This window comes from Eublepharis macularius, chromosome 5 (assembly GCF_028583425.1).
Source record: "Eublepharis macularius isolate TG4126 chromosome 5, MPM_Emac_v1.0, whole genome shotgun sequence".
Taxonomy (NCBI): domain Eukaryota; kingdom Metazoa; phylum Chordata; class Lepidosauria; order Squamata; family Eublepharidae; genus Eublepharis; species Eublepharis macularius.
The window spans coordinates 80,359,312-80,379,908 of record NC_072794.1 but is presented as its reverse complement, the minus strand read 5'-3'; the positions used below and the strand labels follow the sequence as shown (position 1 = coordinate 80,379,908).

The window sequence follows — 20,597 nt, the reverse complement described above, 5'->3', positions numbered from 1 at the left end:
TCTTGAACAACTTCAATTTCCTCGTTGTCAACTTTAAAATTGAGTAATTCCTCAGTAGTCATTACTTTTGTCTTCTTGATGTTCAGTTGTAATCCTGCTTTGACGCTTTCTCCTTTAACCTTCATCAGTAGTCGTTTCAAGTCTTCACTATTTTCTGCAAGTAACGTGGTGTCATCTGCATATCTCAAATTGTTAATGTTCCTCCCACCAATTTTCACTCCTTCTATATCTAATCCAGCTTTCCTTATGATATACTCTGCATAGAGGTTGAACCAGGTAGGGAGATAATATGCATCCTTGTCTGACACCCTTGCCAATTGGAAACCATTCAGTTTCCTCATATTCTGTCCTGACAGTAGCCTCTTGTCCAGAGTACAGATTGTGCATCAAAACAATCTTTTTTCTCTGGCTCCACATGGATGCATGGAGCCAGAGAAAAGGGACTAAAAGGCCTTTTACTACCACCCTTTCTGCTGGTGAAATCAGTATGGTGGCTCCTTTGTCATCCTTGCAGAGTTCCCTTGATTTACATATGATGGTAAGTCTGGTTTTGCACCCATTACCCAGCATGTGTTGGGCGTAGTTATACCCCTCTGCCCCATTGTGCTGTGCCAAGCCATATTTTGTTGTTATATGTGAACAAACTCTATGTAAATTCCTCTTTTACTAATTATCAGTCTTTGACAAGCAGAAGTTAAGCTGTAACAATGTTAATTTTGGAATCTTAAATGCTTTTTCTCTGTGTATTGTTTTCTTTCTGATTTGTTTTATTTATTGCTTTTTACCCCACTTTTCAGCAAAGTCTCCCAAAGTGGCTCTTGGCAATTAAAACTAATATAACTATCAATTAGAATCCCATTTTATCAAGGTTTTGGAAGGGTGCCCAGCAACTGCCTTCTCTCTTTGGCCTCAGCATTTTTTTTTAATTGGACCTGTTAACAGAATGTTGATTTAAATAGTGGTTATTCAGGAGGTAAGATTGAACAAAATAAGCCGAACTGTCTATTTGTGAAAAATATGTACTGTGGTTTTGGTAAACTTGCAACATAATCTTAAGCAGAGTTACTCCAGTCTAAGTCCATTGATTTCAATGAGCTTAGACTGGAGTAAGTCTGTTTAGGACTGACTGCACTGTCTGTGTATAAAAGAAAAAGCAAAGAATTATGACTGCCCCCCATAGTTCCATTTTGGAAATGAATTACATAGGGTACGTTTATGAGAGCATAAAAATAAGTATTTTAAAATATATCCCTACTTGTTTGTAAGAACATTTTTGGATGGGCAATATATTGAAGTGCTCTTGGCAGAGATATGCAGAGAAGTTGACACAATATCTGCCTAAATGGTATCTGAATGTGATCTCTGCCTTTTAGCCTCTAGCTTTTAGGGTATGAAATGTCACCCAATTCACTATTAAAAACATTTCTTTTAAGTAAAGCTAATGAATCTGCCTCCTTTTTTCCAGCATGTCACCAATTTTCTTACAAGATAAGTGAAATGATCCTAAGTGATATTTGCTTCACTGAGTAGTTCCTTCTACCGCTGTTGATTATGTAGCAGTACCTCTTTGTATTTCATTACCTTTTGGCTTTACTGTTTTGTGGATGTCCATCCATCTTAGTTGTGTACACATACACACATTCATTTATACTTTCCTGCCAATACTTCACATGTCTGCTGAAATGGGTTCTGGTCCATGAACCTGAGGCCACAATAGGTTAGCCTGTTGAGGTGCCACTTTTGGCACAGGTTTAATAGCTGTATTTCCCCAAAATATAGCATCTTCCACTTGTCCAAGCAAGAGCTCATAATTTTAGGACAGCTCTATAAAGATGCTGTTTTGCCTAGTATTTACATTGTTTGTACTCTGCCTGTCTCACTGAGACTCAAGGCTAGAAATGGGGACGAACCGGGGAAAAAAGAACCATGTGGTTCGTGGTTCATGAAATTTCACGAACCATGAACTTTCACGAATCTGTCCCCGGTTCGTAAACCGGTTTGTCTGGTTCGTGAAAATGTCACATCCAGGTCAGAAAATCGTCACTTCTGGGCTAGCAGAAGGTCACTTCCGGGTCAGCAGAAGGTCTACAGGATGTCCATTCCTTGTTGCCTAGGAAACTGATTGATCGGCACCAGGCTGTCTGCAGTGATGAACCAAAGGAACCAGCCTAAAGTTCGTGGTGGTTCATCAGAAATGGGATCTGATGAACTGCTGGTTCGTGAACCACGGACTGGCCTGGTTCATCACGAATTTTTGTTTGTATTTTGGTGCGTATTTTGGTTTGTACCCATCTCTACTCGAGGCAGATTACACAGTGTAAGTCAACACAATCAGCAGCTGGGACATTCAATAAACATGGATTGCAGAGGTTTGAAAACAAGCATAATTATGAATATAGAGATTAAACATTGTTGAACCAAAACATAAGCCATTTGACATGACATATTAAATGATGCCAAAACTACTCAGTAGGAGCATATATATATATATCAATGGATAGTACCCAGTAGTATAGTTTACAGTCTTTGTCCACTTGCCAAAACATCTCTTTGAGCCATTTCTTACAGCAAAGCCCTGTTACCTGAATGAAAAAGCCCTCCAGAATAATTAAGTTATGCATAGTTTGTAGAAAGACAAGAGAGTGGGATCTTTCCTGACTTCTTCAGGCTGGCCATTCCGTATGGTGGGAGCCACCACAGACAACTTACATGTATAGACAGCAACTGATTTTGCCCATTCGTGGGGTATTTTTTTTATTGTAAAACCATCTGCAGGGCAAATTTATTGTGAGAACACAGACGTCAAAATGTGTGGTCAACAGGAGCCATAGTTATGACTTCTTCTACATAAAATTCTTCTTCTGCATTGTATTGAATGTTCACCTAGGTCCCCTTCCACAGGTATTCCGCAAGTGATTTTAAATTCTTTCTCCGAAGTCCTCAGCATCAGGCCTGCAATGTGTTGATCACATATTGCTCCCTCATCCTAGTCATACAACCCATTTTCTGATGCTGCAGAACCTGGGGGGAAACAGGCTAGAGCACCTGGGGGCACGGCAAAAATGGTGCCACCTGGAAAATGTCTGGCTCCTGAGCGAGTTGGGCAGGGGTTGGTTAGCACTGGTGCAATTTTTTGACATCAGGAAGGGCCCGCCTCCAGCACGTCCATCAACGACCCCTTTAGCTTCTCGAATTCAACAGAATCCTTTTATCTTGACTGATTTTCAAGGCAGTGTAGTCAATTTTCTGGAACAGTCTGTGACTGAGAATTGTTACTTTTAGCTTTATCCTTCTTTACGCCTATTCGTGGGGTGTTATGATGACATTAAACAATTCCGAACATGATATTACGTCTGCAGAAATACAGTACATTTTCCTGGGCCAATCTGTTGTGATGTGGTCTCTGTTTCCTTTACAAAAATGCCTTCTTGAATAGTTCTGTTTCATATAGTTTGCAAAAAGCCAGGATCATGGGAGCCTTCTTGACCTCCTCAGGCAGGCCATTCAGCAGGGTGGAGACCACTACAGAGAAGGCATATGTACAGGCAGTTGTTGATCTTGCCCGTCTGTAGGGTGGCACCTGCTGAAAGCACTTCTCAGATGATCAAAGTTGTCAAGGTGGGAGATAGGTGGAGAGGTGGTCTTACAGATATGAAGTACTTTGTATGTGATAGCTAATACTTTGAGTTGAATCTGGTAACTGATGGGCGGCCAATAGAGTGAATGTACAATGTGAGTAATATGCATACTCTGCCTAGCTCCCAATAATAACTGAGTTGTGGCATTTTATACCAACAGAGTTGATTTGGAGGGAAGTGCATTACCTTATGTAGATTGTAGATCCTAGTCTTCATTTTACTGTGGCATGAATTCAGGTGGCCAGATGGGCTGAGTCAGTGTAGGGGGCCTAAACTGAGTTGGGTAAAAAGCCTTTTTTTGTGGCTGTTATTAACTTGCTTCCCCAGCAGTAATGCTGAGTATGTTATGTCACAGGTGACTAGTAGATTGAGCCTCTACATTTTAAATGGATCTTATCCAAATGACTGCTCTGTTGAATTTATCTGTCGGGTGAAAGGATGAATGTGATAGTTTACATCATGGTGTCTGAAAATATGGTTCAGAATATTGATCATAGCAATCATCTACCTCTTACTGTACTTTTTGAGATACCATCCCTTAAGCCACGTATTGAGGACAGACATAATGAGACACTAGTAAGGGATAAGGAAGGGTTAGATGGAATGAAAGCTTTGACACCAGGATGTCTGAATTATTGGGCTCTGGGCAATGAAATGGGATCTTACAGAAATTCTTAGATGCAGATAATATAGGTATTTACCTAGATGGATATGAGCCGATGATGCAAGAAATATATAGGGTTATAAATGATGTAAATAAAAGCTGCAGCAGACTGTCCAAAGGGCATTCTACACATTGGTTTGATAGGGAATGTAGAAAAACAGAGTTGGAAAAAAAGGAAAACTGAAAGTGTGGGGCGGGGGCAGAGGGTAAAAGTAGGATGGCTTGTGTGTGGGAAGGAGAGAGGGAGACAGAAAAAGGGGAAAGGCTACGAAGTCTTTCAGGGAAGGGAAAATAGTTTGGGATCAACATAGATGAAGGACCGCCTACTCCCTTATGAACTTACTTGTCCTCTGCAATCATCTTCCAAGGTCCTGGTTTGGTTGCCCCGGCCTTCTGAGATTAGGTGGGTGGCAACCTGGGAGTGAGCCTTCTCAGTCATGTTGCCAAAACTCTGGAACTCTTTCCCCAGGGAGACTTGCCTGTTGCCATTTTCCATCTGCTTGTAAATACATATTTAATACCGCGGTCTTATGTAAGTCAGTAGGGTAGCATTATAGCTGTACTATTGGTAATATTTGAAACAGTATGGCTAGGATGAACTCAACAATTTCATGTGAAAGGAAGTGGCTGCAAGGCAGTAGGTCCAGCCAACAGTTTCAGAGAGAGCTGTTCTACTCTTCCTTTATTGCCTCTTTTATATGAGAATGTTTTGACAAGCACACATGATATTCTCAGATGTTTCTAAGTTTTTCCAGTATTATAAATGTTGATTTTGCGGACTAAAGAACTTTAGTCTGCAGCCGGCATGGAGCTAGACCTTGGAGTACCAAGTCTGGCTTAATAGCTCTGCTGCTTCTTGCCCCCATTAAAAATGTGCATTTTTTAAAAAAAACTAAGGACTATTCGCAATCCCTGTTTTTTGCGTTTGAGAAGGAAGCTCAAAAATGTGGTTAATAAATGGGCAGAGTGTGTGTAGCATGGTAGTGTTTCCAGCTGTTTAATTACTCTCATGTTGACTGCTGTTGCAGCAACAGCTGTCCTGATGAGTCTTTTGTGAATTCCAGTGAAGTGGGTGGAATCTGGCAGAGCGAGAGAGAATGGGAGAAAGAGGTCCTGTGGTCCCCAGGAAAACAGAAGTGACTAAACAATTTTTCTCTGCCTGTGCCTATGGGGGAATGAATTGCAGGGGATGAATTGATGCATTGAAGATTTTTTTAGGACCTCTCCACGTGATTTCAGTACACTTGTTAATTGCGTGGGGGTAGTGCAAATAAAACAGTGATTATAATTAGCACCAAATACATGGAGATCATTGTCCTAGTGTAGAAGCTTATAGCAGAGCCTGATGTACTTTGTCTGTGCTAGTCAGTGATGACAAATCAGTGACATGACAAATAAAATGAATCATTTGGATACTTCTTTATATTTCGTGGTCATTTTATTGTGGTTTTTGGAGTTTTCTACAGTAATAAAATTAAAAGCAGTGACTACATATTCCTCTTTCTAGTGAATAGTAGGATTTGTTTAAGATTATATGATTAATACTGACCAAGAAATGCTGTTCTTATTGACACTAAATCATAAAAAGGCATATTTTGTCTCTTCAATCTTGCCCTGCTTGTTAACAGTTAAGCAAGTTGACTTGGCTACTTTGGTACAGTCCATAAAAGGAAACTGGAATAGGTTGTTTGAAAGCTATTGCCCAGAGTTTGTGGACTATGCCTCATCCAAAGCTTTTTGTTCTTGAATCTGCCAGCTTTTGTCCTTGCACTACTCTGATCCTGTTAAAGACACTCCATCTCCTTTGAGCCCCTAAAGCATTGGTTCTAGTCCTGGAAGAGTTATAGCTGTATAGTAGTGGTGGTGGTGGCAATTGCTGCTGTTACTCTCATTGCAATGCTGCTTCACAAAATAAAGCAGAACAGATTTTCACATAAGCCATAGAACGACATTTGGTTTATATACCACCCTTCAGGATAACTTAATGCCCACTCAGAGCGATTTACAAAGTATGTTATTATTATCCCCACAACAAAACTTTAAAAAACCATGTATTATGTACAGATTTTCAATCAATGAACTGCAATATTAAGAGAACTATATGGTGAGCTCTCAGCTGCCATTTTGACCCAGTGGCAGTGGTAAGATGTCTCAGTGTTTTCTTATTTTGGTGTACAGCAGTTACAGAATCCAGGATCTTTACTTTTGCACTAAAACTTTCAAATGCTGCCTACACTATACTCTGTATTGACCCCTCTAGAAGTCCATGTGTCTTTCTGTTATTTAAAGAATTATTATGGTTAAAGGAAATACTATCCTAGGGGCTTCCAACCTTTTTGAACCTGCGGGCATTCTGACGCAGGGTGGTGAAGCTAACCACAAAATGGTTGCTGCAGGAAGTGGAGCTATCTACAAAATATCAGGAAGTAGGGTTGCCAACTCTGGGTTGGGAAATTCCTGGAGATTGTGAGGTAGGGTTTGGGGAGGGGAGGGATCTCAGTGGGGTGTAATATAATAGAGTCTACCCTCCAATGCAGCCACTTTCTCCAGGGAGCCCCTGCTATGCAAATCTCCACCTGGCTCCACCCACTTTTTAAAATCAGTTGGCTGGTACCAGGAAAGGTGTTTGTGGGTGCCATAGTGCCCACATGTGCCACGTTGGGGATCTCTGCACTATTCTGACCTAAATATGTGCTGCTGTTATAACAGGCTGCTATACACAAGTATATGTATGGTTCAGAAAGGTGACATTTAAGGAAACAGTAATGTTACTCTAGAGGCTCTGTAATTATCCTGTGGTGTTTTCAAGTTGGGCTTGTAAAAGTGTCTTTAGGAAAACAGTTGTTGTTCTAGTTAGTACCACATGTCGTTAAAGAAGGAATTAATGGGGTCAAATAGCTGTATGTCTCTTCTGAGTGGGCCAGGTGCATGTTGAGCGTTTCATGTTAAGGAAAAATGCTGATTTTTTTCTTAGATAATTGCATATTATTTAAATTTGTTTTAAAATTGTAATGGGCTGCAACTGTGTTTTTAATGTGTGTCTTTCAAAAAATTGTCAGAATTTGCGAGAGTCTTGCTGGGAAACGGCAGGCTGCTTCTTTGATCTCCCAGATTTCTTATCATGGAAAGCAACAGGTGTCCCTGCAAGGTATGTAAAATATTATTTCCTGCTTTGTTTTTTTCCCCATCTCTTTTTTTGTGTTAGTTTTGGGCTTAATTCACTTTGACCGCACATAATGTATGTACATCTGTATATGATTTAGGCTATTTGGGAACATCTTGAACCGATCTTCTGTTGCCATGGTACATTCCTGAACAAAATGGTTCTTGGAAGCACTTTAATTCTTATAGACAGTATGTTACTATTTGCTTATTGTGCTCCATTTGTGGGGGAGGGGGTATCCTGAGCTAGGCCAGTACCAGTTTTGTCCACAGAAAGGAATGATAGAGATATATAATTTGAGAAGATCTTCCCTTTCAATGTTTTGTATCACTTGCACCATTGATGGGGGGCAGGGAGGCAGGCTCCTAAAGAGTTCCTTCAAGGCAGAGACTGGGATCCAAATGACTACTGTAGGGATGCCAAAAGTCTTGGAATGCCCAATGAATTCCTCTTCTCCATTTCTCCCCTTTTGAACAGCAAAGAAGCTAGTTTTGAAACTAACCTAATATTTGCAAGTGATACATGGGCTCCTATTTTAAATAACAAATTCAACTGTCTCCTATGCATGCAGAAATAGTTGTGGAATTCTTTTGATGCAAGATTAGTATTTTGTGAGAATATATCATTGTATATGAATATTCTACATACTGTGAATGACAGCCATTCTGAAATGCTACTTTTTTCTGATGAAAAATAAACTTTTGGATATATGACATCGTGCAATGTGACCTAAACGCCTCTGAATCATAAACCTTGGCCTTGTTGAGAAAAAGAGGAAAGGTGAGTACAGAAATATAATTTAATTGTTATTCTTTTAAATGAGAGAAAGCGCGGGCTATGATATCCTTTCAGGGCACAGGGCTATCAAAGTTATGGGCTTTTCAAATGCTTTCTGAGACCTCTACGTGAAAGATACATTTTGGTTTGATTATTTGGCTACAGATTTAAAGGCTATTTTCCAAATGTTGCCCTGTTACATATAGGATATCTTCACAGATTCCATTTAGCTGCAGTCATCGTAGGCATTTTGGTTGGTTGTGGAAAATAGGGTCATAAATAATACTTTTATTCCTTAAAACTCTTTTTAATATTGTCAGCCTGAGTTGTATGAAGCAACAACAGATCTGTGAGGGAGGGGAAAAGTAGAACTGCCATTTAGCTCTGCGAGACACTGCCTGTGTAAACATAATACATTTCTCTGTACTGTTCAGTTTGGTGTAGTGGTTAAGAGTGGCAGGACTCTAATCTGGAGAGCTGGGTTTGATTCCCTACTCCTCTGCTTGAAGCCAGCTGGGTGACCTTGGGTCAGTCACAGCTTCTTGGAGTTCTCTCAGCCCCACCCACCTCACAGGGTGATTGTTGTGAGGATAATAATAATACGCTTTGTAAACTGCTCTGAGTGGGCGTTAAGTTGTCCTGAAGGGTGGTATATAAATTGAATGTTATTATTATTATTACTATTTGAATACTTGGAATGTAACCCAATGTAACCCAACAAACCGGGTTTAGCAAAATGATCTATGGGCAATTGTCTGTCTGTTTACAAGCACTGAACTAATGGGTGTTTGAGCATCCGTAGTTATAACAAGTCTTAATTACAAATTAATTTAATTTTTTTTCTGTTGGTTGCTATGGGAAGAAAACCCACAGTCAAGCACCATAATCCATAATAGTCTAGTGGGCCCTTGACCTCATATTAAATATAACTTGGAACTAAGGGTGTGCAAATCCAGGTCTGACATTTGGGGAAAAGCCAGATTTTTGCTGATGCAGCAAAATCCTGCTTTCCCAGATCACATTAGAGAATCTCGGCTGCAATCCACATACCCAGATTGAGACCCCGGAATAAATCAAGGTTAATTCGGGAATGTGACTGAGTGTTTCCCTTGCTGTCTTCTTGCAAAGAAACAGCAATTCCCACCCTTTTTGGAGAGACGAGAGGAGGAGAGTGAGGCAGAGACAGGAGGGAGTGATAATGAGGCAGGGAGAGAGCAGTGAGTGGCTAATCCTTGCAGTTCTCCTTCTCTGGCCAATAGGATTCTCTGAGAAGGGGGAGAGCCTTTTTCAAATTGCCCTGCAAGGAGTTAAAAAAGCAGGCTTGCCTCTGTGCAAGGGTGGCTGCAGAGGGTGAGGGAAAACTTGAGTTTCCCAAAACTACCCTCCATCTCACTTTCAGCCTGAGGACAAGTGGGATTTATGTGTGCTTGCACACCTGTGCTTGCTTGCCATTGTGGCTGGGTTCTTGCTTGGTTCTGTTCTGTGGTGTTCCTCCATTGGCACTAGGTTCTGCATGTCTGCTGTGAATAACACTGGTTGTGTCTGGATAAGTTGCAACAGCGTCCCTTGCTTCAGTTTGGTTTGGGTGGAATGGATGTGATTCTCTGGTTTGATGTTGGTCCCCTTTCTTCACTTTAGTTCTGGGGAGATTCCATTCCATTCTCTGGGATAAGCTTGTATTGTTGAGCGTGCCTTGGCCATGGCAGCCTTGCCCTGGTGAATCCCCCCCCCCCCCAAGAACAAGCTTGGAAACTTTCATGACAGGGAACAATGGAGATCGGCTCAGCAGCTTAATCAGGGACACTTGGGTTTGGGTGGGTGGTGTGGTTGTCAGTTTGGTTCTGTTGTGCTTTCCCAGGGTAGAGATTGTATTGAGAGTGTGCTTTTGGCCACTGGAATCCTTGCCCTTGTGTGTTTGTGCCCTAAGAACTAGCTTGGAACCTTGCTCATCATAGGGAACAATGAAGAGTGGCTGGGCAGTTTGCATAAGGGGCACTTGGGTTGGGGGGGGTCTTCATTTTCATTCTGTTGGGATTTCTGTGTGTAGAGCTTGCATTTGGGAGTGTGCCTTGGCCATGGCAGCCTTGCCCCAGTGTTTCTGCACAAGGAGTCAGGCTTTTTCCCCTTAGGAAACAATAGAGTGTCTGGAGATGCCTTGTTTAGGGATCCAAAGAATTGGACACTAGGATCCAATCTTCATGAAACTTCGATAGTCTTTAGAGGACAGTCAGGAGTAGGTTTCTGGCAAATTTGGTGAACTTCACTTGAAAAATCAGTGAACCTTTCCCAGATTTTAGGAATCCAGATTTTTTTTTTAAGTTTTATCTTTTTATTTAATTTTCCAAACTGAACAACAACAAAATCAAAACAATGAGTTACATCCGATTAAAACATTGGTGGTAAAATAAGTTGACTTTCAGTAATATACAGTATTAATTTTCAAGGATTAATACAACAATGAATAGAGGTGAGAAGATGTAGGTTGTAAACAGTTGAATTCTAAATATTCATAAAATGGAAACCATTTTCCCCAAAAATCTGTTTCTAAGGGGTAGTGTTCAAGTTGGTATAACTTGTCATTAATAGTTGGTGGTGATTTATCTTTCCATTTAGTTGCTATCGCACTTTTGGCTGCTACTAACAGTGAATTAACAAGGTCTCGTCTGATGCTGAGGATTGGTAATTGTTCCCATAATCCTAAAAAAATTATTTTAGGTGAGAATGGAATGTCAAGCCTTGTTATCTCTCTAATAGCATTTAATGTCTTTCCAAAATTTTACAATATATGGACATTCCCACCAGCAGTGTGCAAAGGTTCCTTCTTCTTTACAACCTTTCCAGCAAAGAGGTGAGGCTGAAGAATATATTAATGAAATCTTCTTTGGTGTTAAGTACCACCTATTTATGATTTTGTATGTTTGTAATTTATTATTGTTTTAGAATTATATATTTTTGATTACCATATTTTTTCCAACTTTCTATTGGTATTGTTTCTTTACAGTCTGTGTGCCTCTTAGCTTGATAGTTGAAGTCTTCAATTTTATTGTGTGACAAAAGAAGGCTGTAGATTTTAGAAATACCTTTTTTCATATAATTCTCATCCTCCATTAAGCGTTCAAATTCTGTTAGGGGTGTATTCATTATCTTTTTTATATCTATTTGTTGGGATACATTCTGTATTTGAAGATACAAAAACCATGGTATCATTTTCTTTATTTTTTGTTCTAAGTCCTTCTTACCGATGAGTCCTGTTTTTGTGGCTATGTCCTTTAATTTGTTGTATTCAGAATAATTCCAAGTTTTATTAATTTGAGCTTTAAGTTCTGGGGATATGTGTTGTTGTGAGATGAGAGGGGAAAATCTCGATATTGTCAGTACAAGTTAATTTCTAGTTTGATCCCAGATGGTTAATATCGCATCTAATAAGGTGTTGTTTTTTATAACAAGGGGCCTTTTATTGGGTTTGCTCCAAATTAACTCTTGTATGCTCTGCTGAGATAATGTTGGTTGAAGTATTGAAGTCCAATCTGATGTTTCTTTAGTAATCTGCAATGTAAGAAGATTAGAAGCCTTATTGCCTTATGGTATAATGTTGTATCAGGCAAATTAAATCCGCCTTGAGGACCTTTTAGTTTTAGGATTTTAAAGGCAATCCGGGGTTTTTTTATTATTCCATAAAAAGGAGTTAAACATATTTCCCCATTGTTTGAGTAAGCTGTTATGAATTTTAATGGGGATAGCTCTAAAAATAAATATCAATTTAGGAAGGATAAATGTTTTAATTAAATGAAATCTATCATACCATGTAACGTTTAACTTTCTCCACTTAATCATATTCTTTTTAATTTGTGATATTATCTTCATATGATTGTTTGTAATAAATTTTTAGTATTTATAGGAATTGAGATACCCGAATAAAAGAATTCTTTAACCATTGAAATTTGTGGTATTGTTTTATTTTATCTATTTCTTCTTTCGTAACATTAAGTGGTAGTATTTGTGATTTTGTTGGATTTATCAATAAACCTGAGATTGAGCCGAATTCTGCAAGTAAGTATTGTAGAGGATCAAGTGAATTATAAGGATTTGTGACATAAATAATCATATTATCTGCGAACAAGCTTATCTTGTAGTTTTCTTCACCGATCTTGATTCCTTTAATGTTGCAATTCTCCCTGATCTTTATTGCCAGAGATTTGATCGCAGTAGTGAATAAAGTTGGGTACAATGGACACCCCTGCCTGGTACCTCTGGCTATTGCAATTTTCCCTAAAGTTAGTCCGTTTGTTTTCAAGTTCGCTGTTGGTTGCATGTATATAGCTTCTATTATTTGTAGAAAATTATTGCCAAATCCCATATGTTTTAATAGTCCGTGTAAATATATTTCTAAGGAATTGAAAGCTTTTTCAATATCTAGAGAGAGAAAAAGAGCTTTGTAATGGTTTCAAGTAAATGTGTGCATGTATCTTTAAATGCTTGGTGTGATATAGGTGAAGAGTGGGGTTGAAAGAGAGGGATGAGTGAGTGATATGATTGGTTGATGACTAAGAGTGTGGGCGGAGTGAATGCAGTTTCAGACTGAGAGTGGAGAAAGAATATTCAGTGAGGAAAAGAAAGGCTAACTGTGTGCAGCCTGAGCAGTTTAAGCATTTCTGTGAAAAATATTTAGTCAAGAGAAAGCAGGCAAGCTGTGTGCAGCCTGAATACATTTAAGCAGTTCTGAGAGAAACATTGAGTCAGAAGAAAGCAGGCAAGCTGTGTGCTGCTTGAGTAACTTTAAGCACGTCTGTGAGAAATATTGAGTCAGAGAAAGAGGCTAACTGTCTGTGAAGCCTTAGAAGAGATCTGTGTGAATGAGTTTAAATGAAGTAACTTTAAGAACCGAGAACTACTTTTATGAAACCGATACGCTTCTTGACTAAATAAAAGTTTATTTTGTTTTTGTTATATCCCAGAGTAGCTGTCATTGTTATATTCCATTCCTATCCTCAGGGCCACATAGAACCACGAAGGAGCCTGATGCTTGGGCACGTTACTAAAGGGAAAACTTAAATAAAATATCTTGGAATATAATATTCCTGGTGGCAGCAATATACCCAGAGGGTGTAAGGGAAAAATTAAAGGCAAAATCTACCCTGGAGAAAGTAAGGGGTGTAACAAGGTTCTTGTTTGTAGTGTTTACAGTGATTCATAAGATTCAGTGTTTTATGTATGTTCTCCGTTATGTCTCTGTTTTCAACAAGACCTGAATACTCTGGAGAAGTAGGCAGCTGTGAATAGGATGCAATTCCACAAAGACAAGTGCACAGTATTACATCTGGGCCACAAAAATGAGAAGCACAAATACTGGATGGGCAGTAGTATATGTGACAGGGATCTTGGGGTAAGAGTGGACTGTAAACTGAATATGAGCAGTCAGTGTGATGTGGTGGCAAAAAAGGCTAATTCAATCCTGGGTTGTATCAAAGGGGCCATAGCATCGAAATCGCAGGAGGTCATAGCCCCTCTCTATACTGCCTTGGTCAGGCCACACCTGGAGTATTGTGTGCAGTTCTGGAGGCCTCACTTCAAAAAGGATGTGGACAAAATTGAGAGGGTGCAGAGGAGAGCAACGAGGATGATCAGGGGTCTGGAGACTGAGCACTACGAGGAAAGGCTGAGGGCCTTGGGAATGTTTAGTTTGGAGAAGAGGAGGTTGAGGGGGGACATGATTGCCCTCTTTAAATATTTGAAAGGCTGTCATTTGGAGGAGGGCAAAGAGCTGTTCCAGTTGGCAACAGAGGGTAGGACGCGAAGCAATGGGCTAAAACTACATGCACAAAGGTACCGACTGGATATTAGGAAAAACTTTTTCACGGTCAGAGTAGTTCAAAAGTGGAATCAGCTGCATAGGGAGGTGGTGAGCTCCCCCTCACTGTCAGTTTTCAAGATGAGGCTGGATGAATACTTGTCAGAGATGCTTTAGGCTGATCCTGCACTGGGCAGGGGGTTGGACTAGATGGTCTGTATGGCCCCTTCCAACTCTATGATTCTATGATTCTATGATTCTACCCTCCATGTTTGGAACATCTGACTTGGTTGTTTGCTGTGTATACTGTAATTCAATTTTATCCTATTCCCAGGATTGAGCAAAAGAGACTCACGCTATATTAATCTAATGGTCTTTCACAGTGTCAAACGTGGTATCCTCTGATATGAAAGTATGAGATAGGAAGCTATGTTACATCAAGGTCACATGACAGAGTGGGGGCAGATTTATGACCTCATTGGCTTCCAAAGTAGGATAGAGAACTGCAGACTGTGAAGGTCAGGGATAGTAAACACAAGCCGAGTTTCAGGAGGGCATTACCAAGGCAAGGGCAGAGTTATGGATGATTTGGAGGAATCTACTTCACCACTGAATGGGGTTGTCTGCTGCTACTCTTTACATATGTGAAAGAAAGACAGCACCCTTGCTCAATATGCATGAGCACTAGTAGTAGATTTTCACAAGAAGGACTTAAAAAGGAAACTTTATTAGAGGCTCATGACCCACTTGAAGGTCCCACTGATCCATGGGATGAAGAGCCCTTCCTTAAACCATCTGTCTTCTGTGTTTCAGTGACATTTATGAAACTTGTGTATGTGTATTGAGAAGTACAAGGAAGAAAAACTATATCCTCCATAAATGTTTCTAATTCCCCTTTAAAGTTAAAGCCATCTAACTAGTGGTTATAAGTATGGCTTGTGACAGTGAAATCTATGGATTAATGATGAATTTAGGAAAAATGTTCTCTTTGTTCTGACTCTCTTACCAATCCTTTTCATTGAGTTATTGAGATTTTTTTCTTTTATAAAAGAGAAATTTCTCTTTTCATCATTCAGAATTTTATAAACCAGTATTATAGAGGTCCACAGTGTGGCACCTCTGGGTGCCAAGGTTTCCACCAACTCCTTTCCTGGTGTCTGTCAAGTGTTTTTAGAAAGTTGGTAAAGCCAGGTGGAACTTTTGTCCAGTAGCGGTTCTGATGAGCTATTGGAGACATTATTATTATTATTAGCAATTTATACTGCTCTTCAGGACAATTTAACACTCACTTAGAGTGGCTTTCAAAGTATGTCATTATTACCCCCATAACAATCACCCTGTAAGATGGGTGGGGCTGAGAGAGCCCTGGAGAGATATGTCTGACCCAAGGTCACCCAGCTGGCTTCAAGTGGAGGAGTGGGGAATCAAACCTCATTCTCCAGATTAGAGAGCCGTTGCTCTTAACCACTACACCAAACTGCATAACTGAACATAAGCAAGACTTTTTTTTACACATTACGTTCATTTCAAAAGGCACCCAGTTAAACAGAGCTTCTGTCTGAAATGTTGAAGATTTACTTTTAGAGATAAACAGTGACCTTCCTCCCTGCTATATTGTGGTTGGCCCTGCTGTTACCCAAATGAGTAATTGTGCAGAGGTTATAATGTTCAGTCATGGGTGTCTGTCCAACAACTTCCAAAATGAAGACCAATGCAGCACTGATTTTTTTAGACACAGAGAAGACTTTTGACAATTTAAATTGGAATTTTATGTTTAAAATATTTGAGGAAAATTTGGAGAACATTTTATAAAGTGGGTAAAATTGATTTCTACATTTCAGACAGCACAAATGGAGAGTTGACTATGTGGAATACAAAGCGGTACAAGACATGGCTGCCCACTGTCACCCTTGTTGTTTATACTTGTTCTTGAAATACTGAATAGAGACATAAGAAAGAACTGGAGGGGTAAAGGTTAAAAAGGAGACTTATAAATTAAGGGCCTTTGCTGATGATTTGGTCTTGGTTTTCAAAGACCCCCTAAAGGGAATTGAAACGTTAATGATCAAGTTGAAAGAATTTGGTACATTAGTGGGTTTTAAGATTAATAAACAGAAGACTAAAATGTTAACAAGAATATGAAAATACAGGATCAGTTGAAACTGGAAAATAAAACAGTTTAAAATTGAGAAAATGGTAATAACATACAAATATGAATTGTATGTTATTTCAAAATAATTATAACAAGTCTTGGAACAAAATTAAAAGATACTTGGTAAGATGGGACAAAATTTAACTATAATTTTTGGGAAGAATAGCTGGGATTAAGAGGAATGTTTTACCTAGAATGCTATTCTTATTTCAGACAATTCTGGTTCTGACGACAGAGACACCATTCAAACAATGACAGGAAAAAATATCTATATTTATATGGCAAGATTAAAAACCAAGGGTTAAATGCAAGGTATTGCAGGATGCAAAGGAAAGAAGAGGATTGGACATACCAGATTTGAAATTATATTTTGCTGTCAGCTGTTTTGTATGGATGAAAGAATGGATCTTGTTTAAAAGTATTACTGGATTTAGAAGGACATGACTGAAGATTTGGATGGCATGGTTATCTGTGGTATGATAAAACTAAGGTTAATGCAGAATTCAATAACCACCATGTTAGATGTGCCATCCTGAGAATATGGAATAAATATAAGTTAGGATCTGGGTGAAAATACCCTTGTGGTTATCGCCACAAGAAGCTCATTTTAGAAGGGAAATGTCAAGTACATCTAAATGGTTAACATATCGAGATGTGTTAGAATTTTCACAAAGTTAAAATAAAATAGAAGATTTATCAATAGAGAGACACACATGCCAGTGGTTTCCACTGTTTAAAGTAGACAAGAGGCACTATGATATTGAGCAATCTAAGATGGCATTTGAGACAGATTTATGTATAAATGATGAATATGTTATTGCTAAAATGTATAAACTCTTGTTGAAATTTGAGACAAAGGAAGAGCAAGTAAAATAATGTATGATTAAATGGGATAAAATTTTGGATATGATATATTTATGGAGCAGTGGGAAAATATGTGGTTAGAGGGGCTGAAATTTCTAGAAGATGATGTACCATTGGTTTATAACTCCTGAGAAACTGGCTAGGATGTACATGGTTTATCGAACTCATGCTGGACATGTGCTCAGTATGAAGGATCTTTTTACCATATGTGGTGGACTTGTAAGAAAGCAAAAATTTTTTTGATACAAATACAACTATTAACTCAGAAGATTTTAAAGATTAAAATGCAGTTGAAACGAGAGACTTTTTTGTTGGGAATGATGGATATTCACAGAATCACACAGAATCACAGAGCTGGAAGGGGCCATACAGACCTTCTAGTCTAACACCCTGCCCAATGCAGGATGATCCTAAAGCATCCCTGACAAACATTCATCCAGCCTCTTCTTGAAAACTGCCAGTGAAGGGGAGCTCACCACCTCCCTAGGCAGCTGATTCCACCTTTGAACTACTGTGACCGTGAAAAAGTTTTTCCTAATACCCAGCTGGTACCTTTCTGCATGTAATTTAAGCTTGTTGCTTCAAGTCCTATCTTCTGCTGCCAACTGGAACAGCTCCTTGCCCTCCTGCAAATGACAACCTTTCAAATATTTAAAGAGAGCAATCATGTCCCCCCTCAACCTCCTCTTCTCCAAACTAAACATTCCCAAGGCCCTCAGCCTTTCCTCGTAGGGCTCAGTCTCCAGATCATTCTCGTCACTCTCTTCTGCACCCTCTCAATTTTGTCCATATCCTTTTTGAAGTGAGGCCTTCAGAACTGCACACAGTACTTCTCCATAATCTGTCTATCCTCTCTTAGCACTCCTTTCACTAATAGTCCAGCTGCTTCTCTGATTAATTATCTGTAACTTGATTACATTTTTTAAGAAGATTGCCTGTTACCTTGAATATGTTTAGCAAAGTGGCATTCAATTTGTTCTTTCTTATTTTGTTTGCCTTATAATTAACTTTGTTTTTCCAAAATGTTAGCTCTTAGTGTTCTCATTTTGGGCAGGACTTTCTGTGTTTTTATATTATGGAAGATTGTTTTTACAATGCTCATTAAGTATGTTTAGTATCTTCAGGGCTGGTTTGTATTATCTTTCCTAAACTGTGGTGTACATTTTATCAGCATTTGGTTTTAAAATCTTGGTTTTAAATAATTTCTTGATTCCCTCTTTCAACTTATTTTTAAGTTTTAACTAGCTCTTTCACTCATATTTTTTTTTCTCCTTTGAAATTATATGTGACTATGTTGAACTTCCTGGGAAACTTTCTGCATACACAAATAGTGTGAATTTGATAGTGCTCTAATCTCTGTTCTCAAGAGGTTTTATGTTATTCACTAGATCTATGGAAGCAGCAAAGAGGTGCTGTTCCTTATATGGCCTGTTGACAGTTCAGTCTTATGAAGAGTTAAAGCCTTCTAAGTCTATTGACTTAAATCAATTTAGACGGGTGTAACTCTGCTTAGGATTTCATTGTTAGTGATCTAAGGCACAGCTGTTTGTCTCATCTAGAAATTTTTCCTCTTTATTGTGTCCTGAACATAATATATTAACCCTGTCAGAATGCTTAATGTCACCTAGTAGTATTATGAGAAGTGTCCTTTGGCTGTCTTCCTGACTTTTTTCTCAACCTTAAAATCGCTCCCAGAATTTGAGTCAGAAAGATGGCCATATCCCTACTAGTACTGAATTAATTAGGAGTTTGATATCCACCCACTTGGGAACAAACTTTAATTGTAGTCTCAGAGAAACCAAAGGACAGAATAAGGTTAAAACTGAAGAGTAGATTTAACAAACTTTAACTTGGATAAACGTCTGCCTCTTTAGCCCTGCTTATAAAACTTTCTTACTTTAAGAAATGTATGCTTCTGTAAGTTTATAAATGTATGTACATATAAGGTAAAGGTACCTTATATTTATGTACGTATAAATTTACTTTAATTTAGGTTTACCTGTAGTTAATCAGGTCTCACTCCTGCAGTACTATGTTTCTCTAGTGATATATGTTGAGTGAGTTAACCTAGATGATATCCAGTCATCCTAGAATATAACAGCCACTATCAAAATGGTGGCTTTTCCAGATATTTCCTGTAAACCAGTTGTTCATAGGAGATTATGTAATTCTGAATTCATAAGAACATAACTAAATCCTACTGGATCAGACTAGTGGTCCATCTAGTCCAGCAGCTTGTTTCACACAGTGGCCAACCAGTTACCCTGGAGAGCCAAGAAAAAGGGCATAAAGGCCACGGTGTTCCCCTTCTGTTGTCCCCTGCTTCTGATATTCAGTGGTTTGTTGCCTCCGAATATGGATAGTAGCTAGTAGCCCTTGATGGATTTATCTTCTCTTTTAAAGCCATCCATACTTGTGACCATCACTACATCCACTGGTAGTAAATGCTACAATTTAATTTCATGTTGAGCAAAGAAATATTAATTTTTGTCTGTCCTGAATCTGTTATCCATCAGCTTCATTGTGTAACCCCCCCCTCCCCCATTTAAGAACTATGAGAGAGGGAGAAAAGTTCTATATCTACTTTCTCTCCTCTGCATAATTTTATAAATATGTGTTCCTTTAGACACCTATTCTCTAAACCGAAAGCCCCAGATTCTAGGTTTCCCTCACATTAAAGGTATTTCAGCTAGGGATGTACAAAACAAAACAAACAAGCCAGAAATACTCCTGTAATTTGCTGCTTTGTTTCATTCCAGAACGGTCAACCAAATCTGGGAAACAAAGCTGTAATGAGTCCTACCCCTTATAAGTTTGTGTGTTTGAGTTCAGTTCTTGCCATGCAGCAGCAGTGCAGCCAGCCAGGCACTGGGCTGGCAGCAGCATCTGTAGCTTTTTTCCTTTACAGCAAACAACCAATCAGATCCCAAGGGGAGAGATTAAGCCCTAGCCTAACATTACTCCATTGGTGGGAAGGGGGATGTGTTTTTTCTGCAATGCTTCCTGGGCAAAGGCATTGGCATTGGAAGTAGCTCATAGGGATCCATTCACAAAAGACTTGCTTTGCACTGGGGAGGGGATCAGCAGATGAAACGGTGCTGTTGGCTTCACCAGTTCCTTTCTGGGTGTTTGTATGCATAATCCAAGGAAAGGCTGGTCAAAGTGGGTGTGCACATGCAGATTTAAGGCCTCAGCCTCTGAGTCCCCAGCTGCCACAAACGCACATGCTATGGAGATTAGTGTGAAAATTGAAATAAGAAAGAATTATTGAAAGAGCTGTACTGAGGAAGATCCAGGCATGTGTGAACCAGGTTGCCCATTCAGTGGCCTTCTGCTGCTGCCCTTTGCTTAGGTGCCACTGCTGTAACTATAGGAGTCAACCTAAGATAGTGGGTCAAGGATCACCAGGAAGAACTGCATCCATCCTGGAAAGATAATCTGTCTTTACTGGGCTCTTCTGATTAAAACTGTTAACCCAGCGTTAAAGAAAGGGAGACAATGGAGGTGTTGCATTGTGCACACTCAAGTCTTTCCAGATCAGTATTGTTGCA

General features: G+C 39.3%; 1 protein-coding gene across 3 annotated transcripts in view; it reads left to right on the top strand.

The window, feature by feature from the left end:
- FGGY (FGGY carbohydrate kinase domain containing) overlaps positions 1-20,597 on the top strand; it is a 327,353-nt gene that overhangs the window by 79,251 nt on the left and 227,505 nt on the right. For all 3 annotated transcript variants that reach the window (XM_054981972.1, XM_054981970.1, XM_054981971.1), the window contains exon 5: positions 7,362-7,450. In XM_054981972.1, coding sequence (XP_054837947.1) covers positions 7,362-7,450 — 89 coding nt within the window. The remainder of the gene's footprint in view (positions 1-7,361; positions 7,451-20,597) is intronic.